At 39.5% G+C, this 26,429-nt stretch overlaps 1 protein-coding gene across 1 annotated transcript; it reads right to left on the reverse strand.

The window, feature by feature from the left end:
• Positions 1-3,698: 3,698 nt before the first annotated feature.
• LOC134756141 (mitochondrial glutamate carrier 1-like) lies at positions 3,699-22,570 on the reverse strand. The gene is made up of 8 exons (XM_063692973.1): positions 22,524-22,570; positions 22,022-22,100; positions 10,341-10,475; positions 9,416-9,565; positions 8,448-8,581; positions 6,818-7,016; positions 5,764-5,904; positions 3,699-5,634 (listed from the first exon to the last, which is right to left on the reverse strand). Exons 2-8 carry the CDS (start codon positions 22,075-22,077, stop codon positions 5,493-5,495), a joined length of 957 nt encoding a protein of 318 aa, XP_063549043.1. The 5' UTR covers positions 22,078-22,100; positions 22,524-22,570; the 3' UTR covers positions 3,699-5,492.
• Between the last annotated feature and the right edge of the window lie 3,859 nt (positions 22,571-26,429).

Raw genomic sequence — 26,429 nt, forward strand, 5'->3', positions numbered from 1 at the left:
GGCCAAAAGTGCCTACTCTCCATCTTGCCCCCCAGGTATGGTAAGATGGGGGAACCCCTACCGGACAAGATAAGAATGATTCATAGAAATATTATATTTAGGGCCTAAACAAAACTTCAATTTTTGGATATTGGGTCCATCGTCTAATACCTTCTCACGAACTGTTTTACTTTTATTTCTTAAGTCGTCTGAGAGACAGAAAATGTGTTTACAGCTAACATGTACCCCATCTTCCCTTTATAACAGCATCCACCGCTTTTTTCTTGGCCTCTAACCACTCTCCTCTATTTGATTTTCTTTTATACTTTTTCACCGTTCTACAAGAGAAGAATAAATAAATTCAAATCCGCAATTCTTCATCAGTTTATCACTTTAAAACTACGGCCGTCAACCCTATCTTGCCCCATGTGCCTAATGAAATTCGAAAGTAAAAAAAAACCGTACTTGAAACCAAACAAGTCCTTAGCTGTTGGCGTGATTGCTGGGCCATAGGAATAAATAAACAGTATATATGTGCTGGTGATAATAAGGAAACAAACGCAAACCAAATAAAACACAAAAACCGGCCAAGTGCGAGTCACGTTCCGTACCATAATACCATTACGCAAAAAACGGCAAAAAGTCATGTTTGTTGTATGGAAACCCCACTTAAATATATATTTTATTATGTTTTTAGAATAATTTATGCATCAATTGTGCATTACAGGTAATGAATACAGGTGTTATAAACAATTAGTTATAGTTTGTTGTTATAGCGGCAACAGAAATACATCATCTGTGAAAATGTCATCTGTCTAGCTATCACGGTTGATGAGATACAGGCTGGTGACAGACGGACAGACAGACAGCGGAGTCTTAGTTATAGGGTCCCGTTTTTACCCTTTGGGTACGGAACCCTAGAAATAACAAGGAATATGGCAAAAACAGTTTTGATGCAAATAAATAATTAACGACACCATTTGTCTAGCCGGTCACTGTGCGAACTGATTGCCATGATGGCGACGCATCGTCATGCACTAACGGGATTCTGATGGTTGGTCAGTCGTGTCGCCATATAAAGCCGCTACCCCGTCTTACTCGTCTTGCCCCTCTCTCCCCTACATAAGATAGTGATTAGACACACCAAATAGGTGAAAAAACGCCTCAAGCGTAAAAGAAACCACCAAAAATCATTTTATGTCGCATTTCAAGCCTGATTTAGTTATGAATACTAATACCCCCTTATTCGTAAAACTTTACGAGCCTTAATTAGTTAAATTATGTTTCATCCTTTTCATACAAATACATAAGTCAAAATGACAGACAAAGACAAACGATTCATATAGCTAATTCAATGACTATCAATCATATTAATCACATTATTTAATTTATTTTAACTTAATTTATTATAAATATATGTTATTAATAACGTAATAATATACAAATATAAGCATAGAGTAATAAATTAATAAGCCTGCAGTATTTGAAATGTCCGTAATATGTACAATTCCGAAATACGGGTACCACGGATGTTGCGCCACAAAATCTCGTATGTCAAGGTGTTTCGGCTGAAAACGCCCTGGCAGACTTATATATTCCTGAATAGAAGGTTCATATCTACCGACTGGAATTGGTTTCATGCTGGTATCAGATGGGTTAATTTAGGGGTCCCGATGGTCACCTTTGAGAGCGTATGCCAAGCACTTCCGGCAGGAATCATACTGGCAGATTTCGCTTTTCTGTATCTACCAGTAAATTTCTAACTGATGCCATAGCTATTATTGCAGTATCAGATGGGTTAAATGACCCCCCCTTTTTCGCACCGGAAGTGGCTAACTTTTTTGTACTTTCGGCCAGTTCCGCCGTGGCAGACTATCAAATTCGGACTTAGCATCACTTTTATGGGAAACCATTGTGCATCTCATCGCGGTATCACGTTGGTTCGAAACTTTACTGCCGGCTCTTCTACCACTATGTATGCTTAGATCTTTAAAACTAAGCAACGGATTTTGATGCGTTTTTTTAAATAGATAGTGATTCAAGAGGAAGGTTTATATGTATAATACATCAGCATTGCACCCGCGCGAAGCCGGGGCGGATCGCTAGTAGTACTATACAGGGGGCGTGCATGAACTATATGGGGCAGCATAGAAGACGTCATATTTTTGGCGTGAGGCGTAAATGTGAACTTGTGAAGTTTATGCTTCCGATGTAGCTCACAAGATGGCAGAACCTACTATGCACAAGGAAACGTACGAGAACGGCAGATGGTAGTATTTGCTTTGGCAATGTACATGTTTCAGATACCAGATACCGAATAAGTTATCAAAGTAATATTATAAACTGTAAGAGATGTCATATATTAAAGAAAAAGTGACGAATCCCTCCAGTGGTGAAGGTCTTTAGCTAACGCCAGTAATCTTCGCCTGGGCTGTGATGTGTGTGAACCTCATGTATGCATCTGCGGCTCTATGGTGGAGAGAGACGGCCATCACGCGTTGAGTTGTTGTCGGTGTGCTGGGAAGTACCCACGCCACCACGCTTTGAATGATATCGTACGGAGGGCGTTGGTCTCGACGAATGTTCCGTGTGTGCTGGAGCCACCGGGTCTTAGCAGATCAGATGGAAAGAGGCCCGACGGGTTGACCTTGGTCCCGTGGGAGAGGGGCAAATGTCTGTTGTGGGACGCCACGTGCGTCAACACTTTTGCTACTTCGCATATTAGCCGCACCGTGCGTTCGGCGGGGGAAGCGGGAAAAGTATGCGGTGTTGACGCACTACCTATTTGTCCCTCTTGCCGTTGAAACCACTGGCTGTTGGTGCTGAGGCCAATGTCCATCGCTGTTCAACGTGGCAACGCGGCGAGCGTGATGGGCTCCTTTGCGTCTGGAGGGGCGCGGGGCGAATTTTGTGAATAGTTTTTGTGTTTGTTAGTTACTGGTTTAGGTTAAGATTTTTGTAATGTTTTATTGTGATTATTATTGAATTTTGGAATTTGACATGTATAATTTGTAATTTTATGAATCAATAAATTCATTAATAAATACTTTCTTTGTTCACTGATTAGTTTTATAAATAAAACTTCGTGTTGTTAACGTTATATTTATTTTCAACATCTACCTATAGGCATATTGCACCTAAAAGAAAGCACATCTAATTTCATATAACACATATAAGTATATTTCGGCTGTCTTCTAGATGAGTGGTAAATTTTCAATTGTTTATAAATTTACAATTCAATAGCCAAATCAAATAAAAAATTTGGTACATATGGCCTTTGGTATGGCAAACTGAAACACATTCAATTTCGAATCATTAATATAGATCCGAGAATCCTCGAGGAAAGTCATGGAAGGAGATACCTAGTATAATTGACATGATTATGACATATATGTAGATATACATTAACTTTACCTTATAATACCGCAAACACATTTATAATGGTTTTAACAAGATTGACACGTTATTGTCTTTATGATATCTTTACATAATAAGGATTAAATATTCGTAACACGGTTATTTAATAACTTAGACGTAAACATGTAGGCATGCAAACAACATCAATTTATACGACACAGTCACTAATTGTACAGTGAAGTTTTGTACTGTGAACTTGTCTTCGTACTTGTACTAGTTAATATATAAATGCAGGGTGTTTCGATACTGAACTACGTAGGTATTTATGTTTCTAATTTTTATAAATGAATTTACCAAGTGTATTGCAATTTGATTACTACAGCACGCAATTCACTACGCTCAATATTCAACGAAGAATATTTTGTTTGGTTATAAGAACTTTGTCTTAGACTAGATTATGTGCAATGTATGAATGTCAATAGATTTTCGAAAAACTTGAAATTAGACATTGTTCTTTTTTTTTTGACACACCCTCTTTAAGTGTATATAGGCAGTGTGATAATATTATATGATTGTCTTATCAGTAACAATCGAGATGAGAATCGTATTCTACAGTAACTCACCACATGCATCATTCAATTGACATTGATAAAATTGGACACGTGCTAAGTTAATTTCGTGCTACCTAGTTCGCTATTTTACACACATGATATTATTGTCATCATCACTGATAAAACATATCAACATCTCTAAACTTATACGAACAAGCGACTAAATTTAATAATGGACGACCGATGTCTTTAGGAGAATGTTCTGTTAGACAGAACCAAACACTACAATCATATCATTTTACTTCATAACATTTCTCATCCTTGGCTAAAAATATATATTATAAATAAAATGTAAAAAAAGCAATAAAAATAATTACAATTTAATTAAAATAACAGTACAACATACACAGCCTGGAACTTATAGTGTGTTGAAATGGAGAATCCACGTTCGTTTTGTTTTTATAGTTACAGACATCTATGTCGTTTATACGGATTTGCAATTTTGCGTAACAAGTTACCTAAGAACTCACGCGTAGTGTGTGAACCTAAAAATATACATTTCAATAAATTTAATTGTTCAGCGAGCCCTAACTTCAGCAGAGTAATAATAAAATTACGGTAACAATAAATAAAGTAATATCACTTTAATTGCTCTACACTAAAGTAACTTAAAGTACCTAAATTTAAAATAATTGAGCTATAAGCGTAACACAGGGGCTTAAAACGTAAACAATTGATTTTTAACAATAATAATAAGTGTATAGTTTCTGAACAATGTTCGTTCTGCTTTTAATAACAGAATTTTAACAATATCAATTTATTGTGACTTCTGGGCCGTGTTGCATAATAAACTACAACTAATATTATAAGCGGAACTCCTGTTCTAATTCCACTGATTAGAAAAGGAGTTCCGCTTGTAATATTACTTGTAGCAAAGAGGATAAAACAGGATAGAGCGGTACTGTCATATTCCATTTTGTAGCCACAGTAAATTCACTGCCATCTATCGACACACGATTAAAACTAAAAAAAATAATTAAAAAATGTATTTATATACGGATAAATATTTTTTTTTTACTGCATTAATTATTTTTATATGATTTTGACCCATGTTCTTTCACTGATATGCGTTAAAATTGTTAAATAACAAACGAAACCGTCAACGCCATCTGAACGAGAATCAAATTTTCTTGATTTTCGAGGCACGTTTTTTGCTTAGACTGTATCCATCTATTACGGAGTTATATCTATCTTTGCTTGTAGTTTATTATGCAACGCGGCCCTGCTGTCAATTTAATATTGAAATATGTTCTATTAAATAATTTTGTGTGATTTACCAAGTACACCCTGGTAAGTGACGCCAGCGACTGTCAGAAAGTATCGACTGGCTCACTGGTTCAATGAGAGCCCATTTATTCCCCGAACAGAACTAGTAATCTGCAATTAAATTTGTTTCCATCGATTTGCACAATATTTGGTAAACGATCAACAAAAATTCAGATCAATAAAATACTTAAACGCCCACCCATCGATTGCAATCAGTCACAGGCTGATTACTTATATTGAAATCGTAGGTATTGATGCGTTTTACGTGGCCGCCTTCGTTTATCTCGGGTAGCCGAGCAGAGACTCTGCGATGCCGATGTAGTAGATGGTCTGCGCGATGCCGAAGAGCGGCGCGATCACCATCATGCGGCAGGTGCCGCCCTTGAAGAACGCCGTGATGCCCTCGTTCTTCAGCGTCGTCCTGCGACCACGGCAATGTATAAAACGCAGTAAAGGTACGTATTCTTATAAATCATCATTTAGATACATTTCTGCATCACAAATCTGCATCAATTCTGTCTAGGAGGGTCGCCACACCCCGGGTACTCACGTGATGCAGTCCACGATGCCGGTGTACTGGCGCTCGCCCGCGCCCTTGGTGAGCGTCTGCATGCGCGTCTTCACCACGTCGAGAGGGTTGACGCCGATCGCGGCCGACGAGCCCGCGATGCACCCCGAAATGAACGACCACCTGCACCAACACAACACGGTTTACAGACAAGAATTTTTAAAATGCACATTGTATTGTAATTTAGTATTTAACAAAATCTGCCCTAATAGACCGCGGGCCAGGAACAGATTTCCATGACAAATCGCCGGGAATTTTTTTATAGACTTTAGTATTTAACAAAATCTGCCCTAATAGACCGCGGGCCAGGAACAGATTTCCATGACAAATCGCCGGGAATTTTTTTATAGACTATTTGCTGCCATTCCTTAACCCACCAACGGAGCGGCAGCTGATGTTCACGAGGGTTCATCATACATAGCCGTTAACCGCTATACGAGTTTTCGTCTGGGAGGCGATGACTGACGAAGTTTGCGCCTGGCTCGCGGTCTATAACGGTATCGTGTACCGACTATATTTAACACCTGTACCAGGTCCCTATTAATGATCATGATTGCAATAAATACATTGAAGCAAACCACATGGAAGTTCGTAACTCACTTTTATAGGGTCATTGCGCTAGTTTTTGTCCATTTGACGAAATTTGAATATAAAACCTACATTGCCACACAAATTAAACAATACATAATATCTATCTACATAAAAATGAAATTTCACAAGTAGCAAATTAAAAAGGAAATATATTATTCCGTAGTGGACGTCAAGTGTTTACTTTACTTACTTATACTTATATTATAAGTTAAACACTCTTCAATTATTAATTATAAGGATTCGCTATGGTTATAGTAGCTGCCTTGAAATGACACCAGGCTAAAAGTAATCCATCCCTTACTGGTGCCATTTACCTGGTGCATACACCTGTATTATAAGCATAACTATAGCATCAGGGATGGTCGCAGTGATACATAGGTTTTGCAGCCTTATATAGCCCCTATCACGAAGAAGAAGATAGCAAACATAGTGATAGTGTCAGTACCAGAAGGGCGGGCTGCTGGCGCCGGGCTCCTTCGGCCCCATGTCGTTGAGGATGGCGAAGGTGGGGAAGTAGATGACGCTGAAGGACACGTCGCGGGCGGCGGTGGCGCCGAGCCCCTTGTACAGCCCCATGATGCCGCGCTCGGCCAGCAGTTTGTTGATCAGCTGCATCGCCGTCTGACGCTCGAACTTCCGGCCTTCTGTACAGTAACATACAATCCATTTAGACCCAAGAGTCTGGCCAGCGAGCAGGGATACAGTCAAAAAGGCGGAAATTTCAAAGTAAGCCGTACTGTTAATTGAGACATCATTGTGCATTATTGTTCGATATCGATTTTTTCTGCTCTATACAGTACAACCGAGGTTTTTGACCACCCCACACATATGACAAGTAAGACAACAGCTTGCTTCCTAATGCGTTACATGTTTGCATAGACTAAAAATACTCTAGAATAAGGTTTAACACAACCTAAAACATGACCAGGATAGGCTTGTGCCTATCTTTACTACTACTGAACTGAAACCGTTCAGTTAGATGTTACGTTCAAGTCGTTCAATCATCCTTGTTATAACAAAAGCGTTTGCGTTTCAGCAAAGCAAATTCAACGAAAAAGCAATAAATATATCACATCATCAGCACGCCGTAGTAATTAAATATAATTCAAAAGGAATCGTGAACAGGCTAACCTAACCATTTAACGGGCCTCTGTTTTTTATACGATTCGAATCATGATTTTTTAATTTTAGCTCAATAGAAAAAAATCACGAACATAGGGCTAAAACGCACTTTTTATACCACGTCGGTGGCAAACAAGCATACGGTCCGTATGGTAAGCAGTCACTGTAGCCTATGGACGCCTGCAACACCAGAGATATTACATGCGCGTTGCCGACCCTTTAAAAACACTTACTTTAAAATTTTGTAACAATTTATACACAAAATATGAAAATTTCTTACTCATCGATTACTTTTTTTACAGTACATACACTAGTGCGATAATAAGCACATTACGTAACTATGTTGAAAATTTAATGGGCCATATGTACTGTAAAACGTTGTACGATACATTTGCGAATAGGTAATTCGCAACTCATGTCGATTTAAAACACTCCCTGCGGTCGTGTTTTAATTTATCGCCACTCGTTTCGTATTTCCTAGTTTTCGCACTTGTATCGTAATGTACTATTAACTAAAACAAATTAAAATTCAAAAACATGATATCCGCACATCCATCTCGCTCGCGCTTACGCTCAGTGAGTGAGAGAAGAACACGAACCTACAGGGCCTAAACCAATGTGATGAGCATGCGTTTCTTGGGTTCTCACGCGAAGCGCATGTAGCACTAAAAGGTCTAAAAGGGCGATGCATTCTCGCTATATTTGTCTCATTCTAAGTCTAATGTCGGCTGTCCACACTCGTCGAGAGGCTCTCCCCGAGTCTCGGCACCGCTCCGATCCAGTTGGAGAAGCGCGAGACGAGACAAGGAAGAGCGAAACGAGAAGGGAGCAGCATGTAGGTACACACTCGTTCTCGACCTGTCTCGGGGTCTCTCGACGAGTGTGTACAGCACGCATAACGTTAAATAAATTCTTTATTCAAAGAGCAACTGGGATCAAGGTTAAAGCCTGACCTTTTTCCGCTTGCGAAGCCAGGCGGCCCGCGTCCTGCATCTGGATCTTCAGTAGCTCCATAGGCGTGGTGATGACGATCTGGCACGCGCCCGCCGCACCGCCTGCGATCATCTGCCGGAAAATCGGCAGGGTCCTGCAAGGCGACAACGTCGTTAATATCGTAGATATTATACCTTTAGCTCCATTTTCAAAATGTAAGAAGAAAATGTTATGTAAGAATATTTTTCGGGTATTTTATGCGATATACCTAATAACGAAATAATAATAGTCTAATAGTATAATACTAATCTCAAGTAGTATAATTTGTAATACCTTGCGAAAACCTTGTGAAATGCGGAATGAAAAGAGCATGGGGGCAAGAAAAAAAAATAAAGCCCATGCCTTTTTTTAGAGATATCTATTTAAAGGCATAATGTAATGATTGTCATATTATCATTAGTCATAATTCTGAAACCGTTAACTTTTCAGGATTTTCCTCGGGTTATCCTATAGATAGGTTAGGTTTGTTTTATGGCAATTATTCTGAGAAAAACTAAATTATGACTAATGATAATATGACAATCATTACATTATGACTTTCAATAATTATGTCAAACAATAGAGACCCCTTTTTTTATTAGTATTCCATAAAACTGGTTTTATGCATAGAAAAACATAACATAGCAATATACAAAATAGGTTAAAACGTAGCCCTTCAAACAATAGGTATTATATTTTTGATGATTCCTTATTTAGTTAGCAGGAAGCCTTGAAAGAGTCGAAATGTTGCGCAGACGATAATGGAATCCGTTAGTAGGTTTCAAACTCAAGGGGCCACACGGTTAAGGTAAAGCTTTCGTCTTATGTGAATTTGCTGGTTTTCAGCAGTGTAGACGGCGGTTTTCCACCTTATTTCGTCGGAAGCTTGTAACCGTCTAATAATCTCTTAAGACATTTGCTGTGCGCTGTACTGTAGGAATAAAATTACCCATCAGGCAAAGTGAGGTAGTAGCGAAACATATCGTTGCAAGCCAGCTTGATCGCTTTCTCGGGCGTGACGAGAATGATGTTGACCGCCGAACCGCGGTACATACCGAAGTATCCCTCTTGGGCGTATGTCTTCTTAAAACAATCCAACCTGTAAACAGTGTTGTATTTAGAGTATGTTTTTATTATTTCATAAGAGCCATAATTGGTGATAGCGAAATAAAACCAGCACGGGTAACGCGCTTGTTGCGCGACGTCAAATTGGGACGATTCGATATACTCTATATCTAATACGTCCGTCTAACTCTACGCGCTTGCCAAAGCCGCTTATCGGGTTAGACAGGTGGACAGAAACACAATTGCATATCAACATATATGACAAAAAGTAATCTGTGTTGCTATGCAAACTCATCTTAAGTGCTTTGCAAAATATTCTTTATGGAACCCCTACGTCAAATGTCAAAAACCTTGATAAATTTTGGTTTTATTCATGAAATTTCCTATTATACATATGTCGTATCCTTAACCGAACTGGACACTGTCTGGTTTGATAGAACCAAGTTGTAATGATGTCTTAAATTTAGAGATGTAACGGGGCCCACTGATTACCAGTCCGCCGGACGATATCGGCCCGTCAGTTGTTCGGAAATGTCAAATTTTTGTCCTAACTGACAGGCCGTTATCATCCGGCGGACTGATAATCAGTGGGCCCCTTTAGTGACATACTTTTGAAAAGTAGGTCCCGATGACCTAGAAAAAAGGCGTAAAAAGTTATAAATCTTGCGCGATGGACTTTTAACTATTAGCTTCCGTCGCATGTTTCGCGCGGCGCACCATATATTTTTTTCCCTTCCAATTTCCTTGCTTAACACCCGTCTTAAAACCTAGTGTTGTGTTGTGTTGTGTTACATACGTATGCTACTAACATGTTTTTGTACTGTTTCTCGCCATTGGGGCCGATGACCTGGTTCTGCAGCCGCGTCTTCACCAAGTCGATGGGGAACACTACGGACACGCCGATGATGCCCGCGATGCCGCCATTTATAACCTTTGGTACTAGCCTGAAAACACAGCACTAGTCAGTCAGCAACTAAAGGGTAGGTACAAATGGCTACTGAAGCAGTAATAATTAATAATAGGGAGTTGTTTAGTTTTAATACCAAACTATTCGGAACGCATCCTTAAATTGTTTCGTTATGCCACTTTTGTCATCTCGTTCATTCTCACCTTTTATCTTATATATATATCTCGTTTGGGGCATGCGCATAACACAAACAAAAGGAACAGAATTTTGAATTTGATGGAAGAAGAAGAAAAGAAAATGTCAGAGCTCCGTGCGGTCGGATTTTAAATGTGATTCGGTGAATTTTATTATTAAAATACTTTAAAGAAGATCATTGGATGTGAAGATAGTAAAAGTGAAGTTACACTTAAAGCGGAGTTTAACTGGAGCCACGAAGACCTGCACAAGCGCCACGGGGGTGAGTGTAGGGATATATTTATATATACGTTTTTTGTTTTATCATTGCATCGAGAAACGGGTGCAAATTCTTCCGAGGCGCGAACTAGAACCAGCGCAACAAAAAAAAGTCAAAATCCAGGTCAACCGGGTGACTGGAAGGCTTAGAATCCATTTGGTCTTCGAGCCGGATTTTTCATTTTCGGCGCCTCGGTAAATTTCATCCGTTTCTTATCATCTTTATATTTCGAGCGGTCGAAATATAATCATTTTTTCACTGCGGTTTCATTTCACACCAATTTTGTGGGAATTATATATTTTTAGGCCTCATTTTTTAATATTTTATATATTGGCTGGGGATTTTATTTTACTATATTTCATTCTTATATTTCATACATACCACATTTTTTGGTCGCGGACTTTGTAAAAGAAATTCAATTGCAAAATTCAATTTGTCATAAATTTATTATATTGGTTTTGACATTTCAAATTAAAACAGTTTTGGTTGCTAAGTTACCATATTGTCAGATTCAGATACTATAGGGTTATTTCGTTCTGTTTGGTAACTGCTACTATAGCCTTGTGGTTGTAGTAGTTGCTTAATATTAGTGAGGTCGAGGGTTCGATCCTCAGCTATGGTGCAATTTTTGTATTTTTCTAAACATTTATATTTCTAGTAAAAGCGGTATATAGCATTATTTATCGGTATTTAATGCTAATTATACGGTACATAAACAATTTTTCAGGGGTTCTAAACATTTTCTTTCAAAGTTAGCGGAATAAATATTTTATAGTATATTAAAGTTAGCGGTTAAAACTTAATATATTAAGTTGTGCGGTTTAAATTTAAAGATTTATTGCGGTGTGCGGTACAAATACATTAAAAATAAAAATAATGTGTAATTGTAATTTGTAGCTTTCATGGTGTGGTTCTTGTTCGGGTTCGGGATCCTATTGCTTATATTTATTTGGATTTCGTATTCAAATACTAACGTAAACATGGCGGCAGCTAGGCGGATACAGTTGCTGCAAATGAAATATCATACGGCATGTCGTAGTATGGATGTTTTGAATGGATTGGCTTGTAATCCCGAACTGTCTTCGGAACAAGAAAGTGATTTTATGGTGCGGTTTCAAGATTTAGAGAAAGTTTATGAGGCATTTACGGAAATGTTTTATGAACTTCAACTCTCTGCTGCGGATATAGAGAGTTTTGATTTGGAAGGTCATCTTCAGGAGTACGAGACTTACAACAAAAAATATTATTTTATCAAACAACGTCATTTAGGGTTGACTAATTTGAACGCTTCAGCTAATGCGGACAATAGCTGTAGCAGCGGTAGCGGTAATGACAATCCTAAGAGCGCGCGGAATAGGGCAGTTCTCCCTAAAGTCAAACTTCCTACCTTTGCGGGACAGGTGGAAGAGTTTGTTTCTTTTATGGAATTATTCCAATCTTTGGTGGGCAATGATACCACTTTATCGGATACTGAAAAAATGTATTATTTAGCGGGGTCGCTTTTAGGTGAACCGAAGTCCTTGGTCCAGCATTTGTCGGCCACAGGGGACAATTATTCGGTCGCGATAGATTTGTTAAATACACGGTATAACAACAAAAGGTTGTTGGCGGATCGTCTGTTGCACAATTTGTTAAGTGCACCCCACGTCACCACTAAAGGGATAAGTGGTTTAAAAATGTTTTTAAATACTTTGATGGAAAACACAAAAGCCTTGGAAAAGATGGAGTTTCCTGTTGATTCGTGGTGCTATTTGCTGTTTTATATTAATTTTCAAAAGTTAGACGGCAACATGAAGAAACATTTTGAAGACAAGCACGCTGATAAAGAATTACCCACATTCTCGGACCTTATAAGGTTTTTGGTAACCGAAATACGGATTTTGGAATCCAGTGCGGAGCCACAGGCCGGTGCGTCAGCGGGAAGACGTAGTGGAAGTGGACAGAGCCATGCGGTAAAGGCTTATGCGGCATTTCAGAGTGCGGGTTCGGCGTCGTCGTGTCGACTATGCGGAAAAAGCGGACACTTCATTGCTAAGTGTGACAAATTCTTGGAGATGAAACCTGCGGCTAGGAAGCGTCAGGTGGTATCGCTTAGGTTGTGCTTCAAGTGTTTGAATGGTCACAACATTAACCAGTGCACTTATAACAAGAACTGTTACAAGTGTAATTCGGCTAAACATCATTATTTATTACATTTCGATCTTCCGGCAACTGGTTCAGATCGTGAACAACGTTTGACGTCAAACAAGTTTACTACAAGTGGGGAGGTTCACAACGCTAGCTCGTCCTCTCCAAGTGCTCCTATTGTGAGTGCACCTTTTCCCAGCGGCAATCCAGGAAGTGCGGTCCCTGGAGTCACTGGACTAATGGCATCACAGGTCAATAAACCTAATATGTATCAGCGAAAGGTGCTACTAGCGACGGCAATAATAAGAGTACTGGACAGCAGCGGAAGCTTCCAGGAGGCGCGGGCCTTACTGGATGGAGGAAGCGAGAGCACATTTATATCGGAGTCATGCGTGCAGAAGTTGGGCTTAAAGCGGTTTAAGCCTGAAGCCTCAATCACAGGACTGAACTGTACTCCTATAAGCGGTTGCAGGGGAGCAGTTAACTTAACCATGGCACCTAGGCTGACGGATCAGCCTGTGCTAGTGACCACGGCTACGGTCTTAAATAAAATCACACATAACCTACCTGAATATTCGTTGCCGGCTCAATTAGCGGATAATTATCGGGGACTGTATCTTGCGGATGAACAGTTCTTTGTCAGTCGAGAGATTGACATTTTAATAGGCGAAGATCTACTTGGTGACATTGTACTTAGCGGGCGCATTAAAATCAATGATCACATTCCACTGATGACGAAAACGGTGTTCGGCTACGCGTTATCTGGTCCAGTCACTATTGCGGCTTCCCCTCAAGTTCCGTGTGCGTCCCATGTCTTCTTCTGTAGCACAACCACAGATCGGATTTTAGAGCGATTCTGGGAAGTGGAGGACATTCCAGTTACTATAGAAAGCCCCAAGGATCTGGAATGTGAGAAGATGTTTAAAGAAACCCATCGACGGGTTGAAGAGGGCAGATATTCGGCACGGTTGCCTTTTTTATCTGATGCCCCTGAAATCGGAAATACTGTGCCAATAGCCATGAAGCGGTTCTTGGCTATGGAAAGGCGGCTCCTCGTGAACCGAAACGAGGCTTTTAGAAATAAGTATGTCGGATTTATGCGGGAGTATTTGGAGACTGGACACATGTCTTTGTGTAACGGGGAACCACAGGACTATAGAAGTGGTAGCTATATCATTCCACATCATGGAATTTTTAAGGCGGATTCGGATAAAATTCGTGTTGTTTTTGATGCTAGCTGCGCATCAGCGAATGGAGTCGCCCTAAACGATTGTTTACATGCGGGTCCAAAGCTACAGCGAGACATCGCGGAAATCATATGTAGATTTAGGCTACATCGCTATGTTTTTACAACGGACATCAGGATGATGTTTAGACAGATTTTGATTGCTGAGGAGGATAGGCGGTTCCAGCTCGTTTTCTGGAGGGAGTCCCCAGACTTACCTTTGCTTGTATATCGGTTGAATACCGTAACTTACGGCATGAAGTCGAGCCCATACCTCGCGATTCGGGCGCTAAGACAATTAGCATCCGACGAGGAAACGCGGTTTCCTGCAGCGGCACATCTTCTCCGCTCTTCGGTGTATATGGATGACATTTTAGGTGGAGCTGACTCCATAGAAGACGCGAGCAAGTTGAAGCAGGAGCTGACGGACTTACTACGCTCTGGCAGTTTCGAGCTTAGTAAGTGGACGTCAAACAGCAAAGAAGTCTTAAAAGACATAGAAGAGGAGCATTTAGAAAAACCTCGGAAGATATTTGACAATTCGGATGGGCCTAGCTTCTATAAAATCCTCGGTGTTCAATGGGATTCTAGCAGTGATAGTTTCTCATATCGTACTAGGCTAGACGATACTAGCGAATGTACTAAGCGGTCAATTTTATCAACATTAGCTAGGGCTTTTGATCCTTTGGGATGGATCTGTCCGGTCATTTTTCAGGGTAAGGTTCTCATGCAGCAACTCTGGTTGAAGAATTTGTCATGGGACGCGAAAGCTCCTAATGACGTGGTTGCGGAATGGCAAGGTATTTTGAAAGAAATGCCCGGAATTTCAAGTCTACGTATGGAACGGTTTGTCTTATTGGACGAAAAGTCTTGTTCTCTGCACGGATTCTCAGATGCATCAGAACTGGGATATGGTGCAGCGGTTTATCTGAGGACTATGGGACAAGATGGAAGGGTGATAGTTAGTTTGATGATGGCCAAATCCCGAGTCTCACCGGTCAAATCAAAACTAACTATCCCGAAACTTGAACTTAGCGGTGCTGCGTTGCTAGTCAGACTTTTGAAATACGTCGTTGCTGCCATCAGTGATGACATGACGATCGACGGAATCTTTGGGTGGTGTGACAGCACCATTGTTCTCTCGTGGTTGAAGATATCACCACATTTGTTGCAGACTTTTGAGGGCAATCGCGTTTCTCAAATTCTGAATTGCGGTTTAGACATAGCCTGGAGACACTTACCTTCAGAAATGAACCCTGCTGATGTCGCGAGTCGCGGTTGTCGCGCATCAGTACTGCTTGAGCACCCTTTATGGTGGGGTCCTCCTTGGTTGTCAGGTGATGCGGAAACCTGGCCCAGGAATATAATGGATAAAGCGGAAGATCCATTACCTGGATTACGGAAGGTAAAGGTAAATGTTCGGGCCTTAGCCGGAATTGTTGACGAAGATAATATTTTTATGCGGTTTAGTCGGTTGGATATGTTATTGGCGGTCGTAGCATATTGTTTCCGGTTTGTCAACAATGCCAAGAATTCGTCTGAAAGACTTATAGGGGTGTTGACAGTCTCAGAGCGACGGTTCGCTTTGCAGCGGTTAATTAGATTGGTCCAGCAGGAGGAGTTTGCGGACGACATCCACTGCTTGACCCAGAATAAACAATGTTCCACGCGGCTACGTCGGCTTCTGCCATTTATTGGGGATGACGGCTTGTTGCGCGTTGGAGGTCGTTTGGAACATTCGAGTTTATCATTTCCAAGGAAGCATCCGGTGATTTTGCCCAAAGCACATAGTTTAACGATTTTGATCGTAGATCATTTTCATGTGACTTATTGCCATGCGGGAGCTACGGTGCTCATGGCGGTATTACAACGGCAATTTTGGATTCTTTCAGCAGGACAAGTGGTTCGTACACGAATTTACAAGTGTATGAAATGTTTTAGGACCAAGGCTAGGCCTACAGCGCCAATTATGTCAGCGTTGCCCTGGGATCGGGTTAACGCGACTGGTGTGTTTCACACTGTGCAAACTGACTTTGCTGGTCCGTTCAGCATTAAACATTCTCGTTTGCGGAACGCAAAAATTTTAAAGGCGTATCTTTGCGTATTTATATGCTCTGCATCCAAAGGGGTCCATTTAGAGTGCGTCACTGACCTTTCGACGGAAGGTTTTCTCGCGGCTTTGACTCGCTTCACATCTCGACGCGGTATGCCGAGTGTGATACGTTCAGATTGCGGAACTAATTATACCGGTGCAAATAGGTATTTGGATGATGTGCGTAGATACTTAACTTCTCAGGAAGTACAGCAAGGGCTTAGCGACGGCGCGGCCAAGCAGTCAATAACATGGCGGTTCAACTCTCCAGCTGCGCCTCATTTCGGTGGTCTGTTTGAGGCGACCGTAAAATCGGCTAAAACATTATTGCGGCGTCTCATAGGTGAACAGGTTTTGACGTTCGACGAATTGGTAACGGTATTTACCAGGGTTGAAGCGGTTCTTAATTGTCGTCCGTTATGCCCGTTGTCCCAAGATCCTCATGAACTGGAGGTCTTGACGCCTGCCCATCTACTTATAGGTAGACCTTTGCTTTCGGTTCCGGAGTACAATTTTGAGGATATTCCAAACTCGCGGTTGAGTCGTTTTAACTTAATTCAAGCTATGTCTCAACGCCTGTGGAGAAAATGGAGTGAACAATATCTTCATTCTCTTCAAATGCGTAGAAAATGGACATCTCCAACTGATCCGCCTAAGCTGGGCGATCTTGTTCTTATAAAGGAGGAAAATTTACCTCCTCTGAAATGGAGGTTAGGAAGAATAGAGGAATTGCTACCCGGCAAAGACGGTGTTGTTAGGGTAGTGCGTCTTAAAACTTCTACAGGTAGCTTCACGCGGCCGGTTGTTAAAATTTGTAGGCTTCCTTTGGAAGATTAAGCGGATGTAGCGATACCAAACTGTTTTAGTTTAGTGTTTTAATTTATTAATAGAGTTGAATTTTGTTTATTTGTTGATAAAGGCTTTAGCCTTTCTCGGGCGGGGGAATGTTTAGTTTTAATACCAAACTATTCGGAACGCATCCTTAAATTGTTTCGTTATGCCACTTTTGTCATCTCGTTCATTCTCACCTTTTATCTTATATATATATCTCGTTTGGGGCATGCGCATAACACAAACAAAAGGAACAGAATTTTGAATTTGATGGAAGAAGAAGAAAAGAAAATGTCAGAGCTCCGTGCGGTCGGATTTTAAATGTGATTCGGTGAATTTTATTATTAAAATACTTTAAAGAAGATCATTGGATGTGAAGATAGTAAAAGTGAAGTTACACTTAAAGCGGAGTTTAACTGGAGCCACGAAGACCTGCACAAGCGCCACGGGGGTGAGTGTAGGGATATATTTATATATACGTTTTTTGTTTTATCATTGCATCGAGAAACGGGTGCAAATTCTTCCGAGGCGCGAACTAGAACCAGCGCAACAAAAAAAAGTCAAAATCCAGGTCAACCGGGTGACTGGAAGGCTTAGAATCCAGGAGTATTACTGCAATGTTCTGTCGCCAGAGTGCAGCACTAGTACAAACTGTAAACCATAGAGTAACTTATATATCTATACTATGATTACTATGCCGTAAACAGTTTTTGACAAGTTTTCACACTTTTCACAGATTATTTTGTGATGATTGTTTTGTTCTGCCTTCATTATATCTCTATAACCTCATCATCATCATATACTTAAGAGTAAGTCTCTTGTCGGTGGAGCTATTTCCATGTTTCGCGGTCCTCTGCCTTCTCTTTGACAGCCTGATACGACACGACGTTGAGTTTTTCCTTTATTTGATGCATGTACGCTCTCCTTGGTCTTCCCTCCTCTATAACCTATAAAGCTATATATTTAATTCTTATTAAAATTTAATATATTAATCGCATTGCCTCAATGGTTTTATATTAGAAATTAAGTAGGTAGTGTACAACCCGGTCACAATATCTGTGCACCTGACCTCGTGACGTCATATCGGCGGTCTGGGTACGGTGTGAAAAAAAGTTTTTTCGAGAAATGTGGAGGTGTAGCGGCAACGAAGATGCTAACCGTACTGTCGCACCGGGGAGTGCGCGGAGAGGTGACAGGGGAAGCGGGAGAGGCGCCACATTCCAGCGAGGTGCACAGATATTGTGACCGGGTTGTAGGTTGCAATTTGCATACTCTTTAATTTCGTGACCTTCAACGAAGCATTGGTTTTTCTAGGGTGGTATTGCACTTAGTGACGTGGGTATTTTTTTTATTTTTATTTTTATTTTATTTTTTATTTTTTTTTCTAGATTGTCCCCAAATGCTCATTTATTAAAATGTTCTAGAGAAACGTCTAATTTACTTTTACGTTTTTATAATTAAAAGAATAGAAAACGTTTCTTTGTGACTCAGACTCGCCCATTATGTATCTATTTGCTCTACTTTTGTTGACTGACATCTACTCTAATTAGAGAGTTTAAATGAGTTGTATTAAATACCCGTAGCGATAAAGCGTACCGGTCATTAAAAAGTCCCTGAGCTTGTCCCAGTCCCACATAGTGACTCTACGGCTTTATTAATGTTATTGCTGTCATTGCCAAACGAGTGTTTGGTACCAAACTACTCTACGCTAGGCAATCGGGCTGCGCGCCAAGTAAAATAGCAATATTGCTGAATATCAAGGAAAAATGCCAATACTTCATACTTTAGGCTACATAAGTTTTCAGTAAGCCGTGGTTAACATAATATTAGATATTAAAAAATAATTTATTCCACACTCTGGAGTTGGCCTGGAGTTTCGTCGGCATATTATGGTATGTTTTTAGGGTTCCGTACCCAAAGGGTAGAAACGTGACCATATTACTAAGACTCCACTGTCCGTCTGTATGTCTGTCCGTCTGTCTGTCACCAGGCTGTATCTCATGAACCGTGATAGTTACAGTTGAAATTTTCACAGATGCTGTATTTCAGTTGCCTGTTATAGCAGCAATACTAAAATTATTTAAGTGGGGCTCCCCTACAACAAACGTGATTTTTTTGCCGTTTTTTGCGTAATGGTATGGAACGCACTTGGCCGGTTTTTTTTTCATTTTTTCGCTTCGGTCGTTATCGCACTTACATAATTTTCAGAACGTTACATTTGTCTTAGACGCAACGACAATTGACATCTTGCGTTGTGTCGCGTATGAAAAAAACGCTATCAACATAACGAAGTCTAGAACCATTTTCCTCTTCGTAGCCTTAGGACAATATTTTTTATTGCAATTATGTACTTATTGTTTGCGGTTTCATACTAAAAATACGAGATAATGTAAATGTTCATAGACAATACCATTGTCTTATTATAAACTAGCGACCCGCCCCGGCTTCGCACGGGTGCAATGCTGATGATACATATGAACCTTCCTTTTGAATCACTATATCTATTTAAAAAAAACCGCATCAAAATCCGTTGCGTAGTTTTAAAGATCTAAGCATACATAGAGACAGTCAGACAGCAGGAAGCGACATTGTTTTATACTATGTAGTGATAGTGACGCTTCTGTTTCAAAGATTTCAAAAGTAAACCCCACCTTCAGCACCACCACCACCTTTCTGTAACAACCTATAATTATGCAATAAATGATTATCTTATCTTATCTTTAAAAATAGGCCGTTCATATAAGGCCGAGCGAATATATGCACCAACGAAATGTACACAAACGCCACTTGAGCACCAAGGCACCAACTTTCTGGCCCACTTTACGCCCGTGTTTACGAAAGTCAATATTCTACTTATTATAAATCTCCTTAAAATAAAATAACAATATCTACTGGCAGACGCTACATAAGTAGCATTTGTTGTTGTTTTGATAAGAGTGGGACTAGAAAATCGTAAAACACTGAAATAGTATTTTTTAACAATGAATAGATATGTGCCAAAACCATTGCCCCATAATTGTAGCGGAAGCCGCTCGACCCCAATTTCAAAGGAATACCGCAAATCGATGTACAGGTTAGCCGTTTGGCACACGCATACTAGAGGTCGAAACAATTTTTTTGACCCGCAGTTCCTAAAAAAATTTCGCTGGGGGGTGTTAAAACATTTTTTTTGTATGAAAAAAAAAAAACCAAAACCTATCGTATGTGGTATCATACGAAAGGGCTTTTTGAGGCGATTCTAAAAATATATCACATCATTACATTTCGGGCATTTTTTTAAAAATTAAAACAAAAAGAATTTTCGAAACATACCAAGTTTGGGCTCCTCCAGACACGATATGGCTGATTTTTTTTTTGTACAATATACCACAAATGATACGTGATATCCTCATGTCTAACTCCAAGAAAGCAATCTTGAAAATAATATCATTAACATTTTTTTTTAATTTTTCAATTTTACAAAGTGACACAGTTCTACTTCAATACCTATTTCACGAGACTTATGGAACTATACTGCAGATAGTGTAGATACGGTACATAACACATTTATACTTGTAGCCAGTGGGTGGGTAAAACAGCTATTAGCTGTGTCAAGCTTTACAGATTCTTGCATACTTCTACGTTAGCAGAATGTATTGTAATTCTTGTGTAATTTTTTAGGGTTCCGTAGCCAAAAGGACAAAAACTGCAACCTGGTAAAATGCCTGTGACATATGGACATGGCATAATATGTTAAAGATTAAAGATAGGTATTTCATCTGGAAGTGTGTTTTGTGTATTTACCTACCACTACAAAAATAAAATATTTTAGGGGGCTCTCCATACATTTGACTTAATCGGATTTTTTTACCAAATCCCAACTTGTGGCACATCTTTCGCTAGATCTTTAAAAAACCGCCAAGAGTATTTCGGGCCATGCGTTCCATAGTTCCCTTTCATCACAATAGGCAGACTTATTAAAGTAATAATAGATGTCTTTGCGAATATTAAGTCTTTATTAAACTTAACAAAAAAAAGTATTATGATATTTTCATATTTTTGGGCGGCACTGTTCGAAACTTAGAGGGGGAGAGGATATGCGAAGATACGCATTTTGGTTTTTACGTTTTTTTGTTTATTGCTTTATTCATACAAAGGTATAGAACCCTCCATTATGTGTTATATGTCACGCATTTGGTCTAAAATTATACAAGGGCTTCAACTAAGTTCTTTACCTATAACAGCAGCATCCAGTCTATAACTGCATCTATTCATCTGTAGACTACAGAGTTTATATATATTGTTTCTGTTAGATGTGTGCAATAAAATAGTTTTGTATTGTTTGAAACCATGCGAGAGATGGATAATAAATTAACCATTTTCAATTTTTAACAAGCAGAAACATCTGCAAACGATGCTTACATGAGACAGTAATTTTTCCACTTTTAAATTTAATCAATATATTATCTATCTATTAAGCCCTTTCATTCTGAGTTAGAGTATGTCTTGTAGCTCAGTGTGCCGCTTGGCAAAGGCCTCCTCTAGCTCTTTCCATTGGAGTCTGTCGTGCGCCACTCTTCTCCAGTTTGGGCCCGCTGTGAGTTTGAGTTCATCCTGCCATCTTGTTTGAGGTCTCCTCTGGCTCCATGTACAACCTCTTGGATACCAATACATTACTATTTTGCCCCATTTTTCCCGCCTGTCTCTCAACATGTGGCCAGTCCATCGCCACTTCTGCTGATGATTTTAGTGAGTATGACACTCATTTGTAGAATATCTTACATAAAGTAAGTGTGCTAGAAGGAGGTACTTTTTGTGCCTATGTGTATGTGTTCATGTGTTGTATATGAATGTTAATATTTGGAATATACTCACTGTGGTGGTGGAGGTACTTTTGGTTGTTCCTTTGGAGCTGCTTTTACATTAGCCATTTTTGTGCTTATTTTTCTTGTTTCTAGTGAACAAAACAGAAAATTAACATACATTATTTTTACATGCTTAAGGGTTTGAAAGTTGAATGCTTAAAATACTACTTTTATTTTTCAGTCATTCCGTCCTATACGAACGACAAAATTAATATTTTGTAGTTCATAATAAAATAACCAAAATGCACATTTTCGTTAATAAATTCCGTGAGTAATGGACAGAAATCAATAATGTTCTCTTACTCCAAGTTTCTATAGGAATGGCAATGAACCATATAAAAATTACAATACTTTAATTATACTGGAGTAACATTAAAGTTCACAGCTGATTTCGCAATTTACTACACACACGGTCTAAAGAACTAAATCCAATTTTCAATAAAAATTTTGATTTTAAAAATGTGAATCAATCAAAACAGCTCACAAATTTTTCTTAATCAGCACTAACAAACCTATATATTCACAAGAATTTCACTAAATTTATAGCATTTTATGATAATTTGATCACAGGAAATTTAAATCTTTTCTGATGGGACACGACACGGGACAAGAAAATTTTTAAGCTGAGAGCCGACAGCAGCTAGTCAAGTCGAACTACATGAGACTGTCAAACTTGTCAGTGTCAAATGTCAAAGCCGTGGTAGAAGAAACGAAACGTCAAATAAAACCTAAGGCCCTATACCCACGAGAGCTTAAAAAGCGTTGCGTGTGTGACAGCTGTGACGCTACCATAAGTAAGAGCGAGAAAGAGATATCGCTTTCACGTTCTTACTTATGTGTGCGTCACATCCATCCATACACGCAACCATGGCGAGTATTTCGGTTACTAAAATCGATCAACTGACCGAAAATCGTTCGCACTGCAGACTGCAGAATTAAGTTAAGTAGCGAGTATATAGTTGGTAAAACCAAATTGACAGTAAATAAGAACCAAAAAAACTATACTCTTCATTTTTTTTTGGTGCTAGTATATACTAGTGTAAGACAAAGATAGTATGATTATCTTTGTCTATGTTTGAAATGAGACAGTCCTTTGACAAACTAATATTTTAGTTACTAAACGTGTTCGAACACCAAAAATTTTGTCGAGTAGATTAGTAAGAGTGGTGGGGGCAAGGTGGGGGAGGCTCATTTGCCAGAAAATATAGAATAAAATGGATCCACTCGACAAAACTTTTGGTGTTCGGACACATTTCGGACACGTAATACTCGCCACTCGACTAAATTACTAACGTAAACGTAATGAGGGCTATCGTTTTTTTGCTCACCAGTTGGCGCCTCTGTTGATGGTGGTCCAAAAGACTATAGAAAAGCTGTCAGTCATTGAAGTGACAAGTCACATTTGACATTTCGAACTATGGAAAAGACCACCATCTACACTAGCGCCCCTAGCGGCGAATACATACGCGTTAGCCCTCATTGGCCGCAGACGGTTAAGCCCGCTCCAGACTATGCGGCGGCGCGAAGCCGCGAACGCGAGTGTGGAGTCGATTTCGCTGATTAGCGAGCTTGGACTATTAGGCATTATCTTGTTGTCAACCACGGGAACGCGCTCGCAATGAGGGCTATCGTTTTTTTGCTCACCAGTTGGCGCCTCTGTTGATGGTGGTCCAAAAGCATTCCAAAAGACTAAAGAACAGCTGTCAGTCATTGAAGTGACAAGTGACATTTCGAACTACGGAAAACATGGAGACTATATAAAGGAGCCAAATCTCTATGTATGAAAAGTGTCCATCAAAAAACAGTAATTAGGCGGCGCCACCATACACCGAAATACTACCAAAAACAACCTACGTAATTTGGTCGGGTTATTCGTTGCCTTATATGGTTCATGTTATACTCATGTCCCAGAGCCTAACTAGCGCCACCGGATAGATTAGGAACTATTATTTAAAGCTGAAAGCGGTCACTTTTGCAACAATTCTGCCATAAGAGATTGGCATCCTTTCTATACCATCCATAATGGAAAAGACCACCATCTACACTAGCGCCCCTAGCGGCGAATTCATACGCGTTAGCCCTCATTCGCAAACATGCTGCGGCCGTGCGGCGAGTGCGGCGAGCGGCGGCGAGCCGCGAGCGCCAAACTTGACATAACTTAACATTGAGGTCTTGATGGACAAAATTATACTTTTAGAATGTCCTCAAATAAAATATTTCATATAACTAAAATATTGTATGTTTTTGAGCTGGCCCTCGTCAAAGAGAATATAACCACTACGTGGACGAGATGGTACAGTCGCCATCAGATATATCGGAGCGGCCGAGGTGTTCACAATATCTGAACACGCACTCTAACGCCTTGACAATAGAGGCGTGTTCAGATATTTGTGAGAGCCTTGACCGCTCAGATATATCTGATGGCGACTGTACATACGGACAGATGACAGATGAATTATGTCGCGTCTGCGATGAAGTACCTACCTACTTAGGTAATTTCTCAATTATGTGCCTAAGTGCCTACCGTTACGTAAGGTCAGCAAATGGGAAGAGGTTGCAGAGATTGTATAATGTGCACCCATAGACCTATTATATATTTGTGTGCACCCTATCGTAAGCGAAGCAATGATAAGAGCTGGGCACTCTCGATAAGAAATTAATCAACAAAATCTGTTCCAATACGAGTTTAGTAAGTAGATACAACCTAAGTATGTATAAAAATACATAGTTTGTACTAAACTCTTATACACATACATAGGCATACAGTATTTATTTAACTCATGATTTCAAACTGAATTTTTAATTAGCATGCACATGCTATGCTACGATCACGGATAGGTACAGTACAGTAATTTTTCGCTATACTATAGGATAGGTACCTATCTATCTACGTCTTACTTGCTTATCTAAAGTAACTAAACCTGGGGTACTCCGACCTTCTGATGTGTTACAAGTGTTACAACCATATTAAAACCTTTTTAAAAGTTATAAAAAGTTTTAAAAACAGTCAGCTACAGAAACGCCCGATATAGTGCACTGCCTTATGGGAATACTTATAGTTCAGATCCGGAAACCGCTTTCAACTTTTAGTGTGTTATTTGGCATAATATTGGGTTTCCAAAACTGCCGGGAGACAGCGGCGCCGGCCATCTACTTCAGCGGAATGACGTCATCAATATGACTCCCGCCTCTTTGCGAATATTGCATATTGCACCCAAACTATGATTGCACATACACGTGTGGGGCATTAAATGAAAGCCAATTAAATATTCTATATTTAATTTCTACACTATGTTTTGGTACATAATAGTTTAATTTAAGAGCAATTTACAAAGAAATCAAAATGACGTAAAATATATTCAATTTTACAACCAAACCAAATGTCGGACGTTACAGCAATGTACTACAATATTAAAGATGATGTCTCAAGCCATACACTGATATCAAAAAAATCAAAATCAGAGCAAAAATGTGAAAATTATGTATCAAAATGTAGGTATTTGCCAGAACAAATGCATTAAAGTTTAATAAATCCAAATTGATAATTTTCAGGCTAATCCGCATAAACTTCTAGTATGTTATTAGTAATAATATATTTAAATTTAATGCGAGCCTTATGGTTTCGTCTTGGCAACATTTTACATGAAAATGTTTTTGGTGGGATTTCAATTATTTTTGTAAGTTGCTTTTCCACCCTCTTTTCATCCTTACGGGGTGATTTTGGGTTTGAAAACTATTCTATATCCTTCCCCATAACAAAAACTATCTACCTATACATACCAAATTTCAACTAAATCGGTTCAGCGGTTATTGATTCCCTATACAAAATTCCACCCCCCTAGGGGCCCTTAGGGGCTAAAAATTTTAAGTTTTTTAATTTTTTTGTTACTGGTACTCAGACTATCTTACATATACCAAATTTCAGTTACCTAGGACTTCAGGAAGTACCCTAAAGGTTTTGATGATCATCAGTGAGTGAGTGAGTCAGTGACGATCCCGGGATTTGTTTAGATATTAATAAAATCTAAATTCTTTTTTTAGGGTTCCGCACCCAAAGGGTCAAAACGGGACCCAATTACTAAGACTTCGCTGTTCGTCCGTCCGACCGTCTGTCACCGTATCTCATGAACCGCTAGACAGTTGAAATTTTCACAGATGACGTATTTCTGTTGCCGCTATAACAACAAATATTAAAAACAGAATAAAATAAATATTTAGTGGGGCTCCAAAACAACAAACGTGATATTTTTGCCGTTTTTAGGGTTCCGTACCTCAAAAGGAAAAAACGGAACCCTTCTAGGATCACTCGTGCGTCTGTTTGTCTGTATGTCCGTCTGTCACAGCCTATTTTCTCTGAAACTACTGGACCAATTAAGTTGAAATTTGGTATATAAATATATATATATATGTAAGTTTGT

The sequence above is a fragment of the Cydia strobilella genome, chromosome 1, assembly GCF_947568885.1.
Source record: "Cydia strobilella chromosome 1, ilCydStro3.1, whole genome shotgun sequence".
In the NCBI taxonomy this organism is placed as follows: domain Eukaryota; kingdom Metazoa; phylum Arthropoda; class Insecta; order Lepidoptera; family Tortricidae; genus Cydia; species Cydia strobilella.